The 6,000-nt window shown below is 51.8% G+C and overlaps 1 protein-coding gene across 3 annotated transcripts in view; it reads right to left on the bottom strand.

Moving 5' to 3' along the window:
- Nucleotides 1-749: 749 nt before the first annotated feature.
- Nucleotides 750-6,000, bottom strand: part of TEX47 (testis expressed 47) — a 28,400-nt gene continuing 23,149 nt past the window's right edge. Inside the window, exons 8-9 of one of the 3 annotated variants that reach the window (XM_078872705.1) lie at nucleotides 3,512-3,638; nucleotides 750-2,005 (exon numbers count right to left, since the gene is read on the bottom strand). In XM_078872705.1, coding sequence (XP_078728831.1) covers nucleotides 3,556-3,638 — 83 coding nt within the window. In that variant the 3' untranslated portion in view covers nucleotides 750-2,005; nucleotides 3,512-3,555. Of the gene's footprint in view, nucleotides 2,006-3,511; nucleotides 3,639-3,816; nucleotides 3,963-6,000 lie in introns of those variants that run through there. The other 2 variants (XM_078872706.1, XM_078872704.1) reach the window with 2 other exon arrangements.

Genomic DNA, 6,000 nt, shown 5'->3' with positions numbered 1-6,000 from the left:
ACGTGGGGTTGGTTGGTGTGTTTTTTGTTTGAAATACGAACACGTCAGTTTAACACGCAGTAGGTTTTCGCGACCAATATCCATAGTTCAAGGGCTCGGCGTGATTTTCCCGCTGGCGTTCGGCCCACTCAAAGTGTCCGCCGGTACGTGGCCGTCGATTAGTAATTTAACAAAAAGCAAGCACGTGGGCAGAGGGTGGTTGCCATGCGGTGGAAACGCCACGTGCCCATGATGGGAACCAGTTTATACGTAGGACGGCCACTGTTAGCTATCCACAATATGGTACTTATTTTAATGACCCGAAAATGGATGAGTGCCTGATGTTCATTGATAACCAATCTGATGTCAAGTTCTTTTAGAATTGTAAAAAAACGGACTGTCAGTGGTCTGTGTCTCTTATGAAAACGATAACATTTCCCGTTTATATAAATGTGGTGAGTATTCATACATATTTTTAGTTTGTACGTAAGCATGCGTATAGGGGTTAGAAAAGCAATGTGTGCATCATGTATGTTCAGTCTTAACATTAATTTGTTCGTGCAGAAAATTCAACAACTCTCCAAAAAACAGTCTTGGGACTCAGCGAGGCTTTCGTCTGGAAACAGAGGACTATTATACTTTTGTAAATTTACGTACTTTTATTGTTTTTAAAGTCATTAAGGAGCAAAGGCGACGGAGCGTAAAATACTTGAACCCACAATAGGGCCCCCCTCTGCCTTTCCTGGACCCCCCCCCCAACCACCCCCACATTGTTTTTGTTGGCTAGCTACCGCCCCCCTCTAAGTTATAGCCCTGTTGTTATTCAATTATAACTCTTTACTACAAGGCGTGTGTGCGTGTGTGCAGTGGTACCAGCATGCACGTACACGGTGCACAGGGCGCCGTGGTGGCGAGATGTTAACTACTTCACCCGGTATACAGGAGGTCGTGGGTTTGATCCCAACCCCGACACTTTTGGAGTTTGCATTTCTCTCTCCCCGTGGTCGCCTGGATGTTTTTCTCTTCGCGTTTTCCTCTGGTTTTTCCCTCCACATTTAGACATACGGGGTTAGAGCATTTGGCGGCTGTACATTTCCACTCTGTTAAACTATCATTTGTGGCTAGGTCGCATCTGAAAAAGAGCTATGCAGCTCAGTGGGCTTTACCTGGTGCAATACAAATCGTCTCTAGTTTGTGTGCCCCTTCTCGTCCATGAGCCACAGCCCTGGTCATGTTCCATGTGGTGACCACCCGATGTGGCGTAGCTTTCGCAGGTTCCAAATCGCATCGCGACTACGTGCGTTCCGCTACTTTAGGTGGTACCAATTTATACTCTGGCTCATGGACTCTCGGCATCTCCAGCAGAAAGGGCGGTTGGTTTCTGTCCCTATAGTCGTGTTTACATAACTCTTAGATGGGTAGAATACATTCAAATTACACATTACCGGAGGAAATGTCATTAAATGTTCACGTAATACAAATGACCAATTAGTTTAGATTACCAATTACGTTGAGGTAATTTCGAAAGCGATTGACAAATTACAAGTGACATTGTTTGAGTCACACGTAATTCAAAGAAACTGCTCATCTCTGCCAAACCAACCACCCCCACACGTGGAGCAGACAGCCGCCTCTGGGTGGTCACTCCTCTGGGAGAGTGGGCGCCTGTTCCCAGGCTGGCGGGGTCTGTGATGTCACGCTATCACGTGGGGGGCAGGCTGAGGGCAGTCGTCAAACGATGAGAGGACCCCCCAACCACCCCTGTAACGGAATAAGACCGCAGGCCGGAAAAAAAACGTTAGTTTCCAACAACATGGACACGTGTACAGAGCACCCAGCCTCTATGCACCATGCAAGATCCATCGCCAGACTGAGGGTAGGCTGTGGGCAGGATTTGGTTAGGCTGAGGGTAGGCTGTGGGGTGGCTGAGGGTAGGGTTTGGCTGGCCGGTGACTGAAGAGGGAAATCCCAGCTGCAGAGACCTCCGGTGCTGCTGGTGGTGGCGCGGGTGCTGGAGGCATCCACCCTACGATACACGCAGCAGATGAGACGACAACACACAACAAGCACACAACGAACGTGACATCGTGGTGATCCCCACGCTCGGCCTCGTTTGGAGATCGTCAGCGGCAACGGCGCTGCTCGGTTCGTCTACGCCGCCCGCCCAGTTGGGCCGGCCCCGACGTCCGCTGGACGTTCAACCCCGACTCTGTCTGTGTCTGTCTCCTACGCGCATGCCGGCGCATTCTCTGCGCGTGCCTTTTTGGCTCCGTCTATGTTTCTCTGTGATTCTTACCGCTCCGTTTCTCCGCGCGTATCTATCCATCTATGTTCCTTTGCGTCCTTCTCACCGTTTCTCTGTACGCGTTTACCTATAGATACACGCTTCTCTGTATCGACGTCACTCTGTGCGGATGGCAACGTTTCTATGTTTCTATACGCTTCATTGAATCTCCCCTCCCAGCACTCGCCTTGCTTCAGCCCTCCCGACACTCGCATCCTGGCTGATGTCACAACGCTACACTGCACCCCCCCTCCCCCCACCTCAACATCTTATCCTCCCATCCACAGCCTGTTCACGACGATCCTGCATCACGCCCGAATTGTCCGCGCGGCGAAACGCCAAAGCGGCGGCGAAGCCGGTCTCCCAGAATGCCGTGCTCCTGCTCAGGCCATCGACGTTCGCTCTGAGAAAGCGACGCAGCGGTCCAGCGCCCCCCCCCTCCTCTCACCATTCCCCCCCACGACTCCCCCCCCCCCCCCCGGCTCATGAGCCACCCCTCCCGCTTAAAATCTAAATGAATGAAAACACTCCAATTAATCTGTCCCGGCGACTCGATGCGAAATGAGATATCGCCATTTGACACTGTGAAGCCATCAATTCACGTTGGGCTGCTTCTAATGAAGCCCGAAGAAGGAATGTGGGCCGCTTTTTATTTGTCTCGCACGTTGGCGGGGAAAACAAGAAAAAAAGATTCGAAGAGGCGCACAAACATTGACATCAAAAAATTCCTATGCGTGCATTCCCAGCGACGGAAATAAAGTATTTCTTTTTTTTGGAACCTCACTTGCTCAGTCTGAAGCCTGGAAAAATTAGGCCAAGTGTGTGTGTGTGTCTGTGTGCGTTATGCGTGGGTTGGGTGTGTGTGCGTGCGCACGTGTGTAAGTGTGCGTGCGCGTGGGAAGCGGCAGTGTAACGGTTGGCGCGCTGCGCGACGAACCCGACGACCCGAGTTTGATTTCCGCTCACGGCCGACACCGGTGACGATTATCTGAACCGGTCCTGGTCCCCCCCCTCGGTCGACTCAGCCTCAAATGAGTACCTGGTGCGGTGTGTAAACATCGCCACTGGGGAGACAAAGGCGGCCGGGCGCGGTGCTGGCCAGCCACCCCCTCGTGTGCCGTGCGGGCCTTCATAGGTGCTCGCTAACAACACTTGCCTCAACAGTCTGTTAAGGCTACACGGGGGATCTTTTTGTGTAATGCGTGGGTTGGGTGCATGTGTGCGAGTGTGCGTGCGCGCGTTTCACACCGGCGGGGTTGGTGGGGGCAGGTGCAAACCACCGCACGGCTCGCTCAGCTGTTCAAAGTTTCTCCTTCCTGGCCCTCGTCGATTTCCATCGTCGATGTCATGCTCTGTGGCGCCGGCCACACCAACTCTGTGGGAGGGGCGGTGGATGGGGGATGGAGGGGGTGGGGAGTGTGGGGAGGGGGGGGTTTAAGACGCCTGCCCCCCATCGTTTCAACTGGCACGCAGGGAGATTTAAGTCCAGGATCAGAATCTTTATTCAGACTGCAGGAGAAATCCGATGAGCTATGAAGCTCTTTTCCACAGACCTCCAGTGAGGGGGCGGGGTCAGCAGGTGAGTGCGCTGCTCCCCGATACGCCACCTCTATCCGTTTAAAAAGAAAACGTGATCCTGAAGAAAAATCAAGCGGCCCTTTTCTCGTAGACATGCGCACAGGCTGCGTGCCCTGGGCTGCTGAAGGAGACGAAGGAGGAGACGAAGGAGGGGATGAAGGAGCAGACGAAGAAGATGAAGGATGAAGGAGAAGACGAAGGAGGAGTAGAAGGAAAAGAAGAACTTAAAAATCATTGTCAAGCGCGCGGCCGTAGCACTCCAGTGACATCGTTGTGGTGGTGATGCCACCGCCGCATCATAATTCACTGACTCTTCATCAGGAGGATTAATAATTTTTTTGCAATCGAGTAACTTGCGGCCAATTATTTTTCCTTTACTCGGTGAATGTGGCCCATTCCGCCAGAAGAGAGAAGGGTGCCAAGAAGTGGATCGGATATCGTGCGTCGCTGATGTTAGCCATGGCCAAGAATCAAACTCAAGTCAACGGGTTCACAGCAAAGCGCACGGACGACTGCACCCGTCACTGCTCTTAGCCCGGCCAATCATATCAACTATATATTTTTAAACTAAAAAAAAATTGGGCTTTTTCCGTAAAAAAACAAATTATAGTTCACATATATACGTGTAATTTTTTTTTTTTACATTTAGAGAAATGAGCCCGAAACTTTGTGAAGCATTTCACAGTTTAACAACGCCCCCAGCTCGTGTTTGTATAAGAGAGGTCGCCCCCACCGCCACCCCGTCCCCACTGCCACCACCGCCACCACCGCCACCACCGCCACCCCGTCCCCACCGCCACCACCGCCACCACCGCCACCCCGTCCCCACCGCCACCACCGCCACCACCGCCACCACCGCCACCACCACCGCCACCACCACTGCCACCACCGCCACCCCGTCCCCACCGCCACCATCGCCACCACCGCCACCCCGTCCCCACCATCACGCCGGCCCCACCACCACGTCGTCCCCCAGTAGCGAGTAAACGGGAAAGGGGCTAATCTTAATTTTGGAGCTTTCGTGACTGCAGGAATTATTCTTTGGTTCTTTCGGTTAAGTCATGTCTAAAGATAAAATAATAAATTAAATAATAGCATATTACGACGTTTCGATTGCAACACAAGCAATCATCATCAGGCATAAAAGAAATAGCAACAAAATAGCAACAAAAATCTAAATCTAACTAGAAAACTATAGACAGACATACAAGCAGACAGAATGGGAAAGGGGCTCTCCGCTTGGCACATGAGCCACCCCCCGCTCGCTGAAAGGCGCACAATAAGTGATTCCTGATGCGGCTTCATGAACTGTCCCAATCGGATTTTAAATTGAATTTAATCATAAATTCGCCTCGTTTGTTCCGTCTAATTCGTACTATCCGCGTTTCTGTTTTGTCCACCGATTCATTCTGCACTGCCCGGGGCCCCGTGCTGTGTGTATCGCGTGTCCACTATATGGTGTCCGTTCAAGTTGCACCGTCTGCTTTGCCTCGTTTGTAACCCTCTCGGTTGGTCTCGTTCATTCAGACGGTTCGCCTGATGGACAAGGACGCATTATGAGTTTCACAATGTCAACGTGTAAATATGAATGAAAATGTTTTGTACCCAGTCACAGACTGTCCGGGAGAGTCTACACCAAGTCGTAGGAATTTTTTTCATGAGGGTCCTCGCATTGAGTCTTCAACATTTTGAAGACGTTTTCAGCCAATTAACGATGAGTGTTTATCCAAGTGGGAGGAAATCAGAGGCCCGCCCCCGATGAAAACCCACACGTGCAAGGGTGCAACACTCGATCCCCGTACAGATGTAAACAGGTGGCGATTAGTCCACTTGCTGTCCCGCCTTTTCCTGGTGAGCCAGGGTACGGCTCCTCCTCGACGCCCACGGGAAGGGAGTTTCACAACTTTCGTGCGATCCACCAACCCTCGCTGCCTCCACGGTGCTGGTTTACAGGCTACGTGCAGATCCACCACTGCCCAGTTACCACGCCACTCACAGTCTGATACGGCACAACAATCCCATTTTGTGTTGATTAATTTACTAATTGTTACATGCCTGGTCGTCACCTTCTGGTACACGGGGCAATGGAGGACCGAGTGGGGTGGGGAATTAGACTGAGCTACTGAGTGGGCCAAGGGCAGGGCAATGGATCAAGAGAG

The sequence above is a fragment of the Lampetra fluviatilis genome, chromosome 35, assembly GCF_964198595.1.
Source record: "Lampetra fluviatilis chromosome 35, kcLamFluv1.1, whole genome shotgun sequence".
Classification (NCBI taxonomy): domain Eukaryota; kingdom Metazoa; phylum Chordata; class Hyperoartia; order Petromyzontiformes; family Petromyzontidae; genus Lampetra; species Lampetra fluviatilis.
This window is presented reverse-complemented; position numbering and strand designations above follow the sequence as displayed.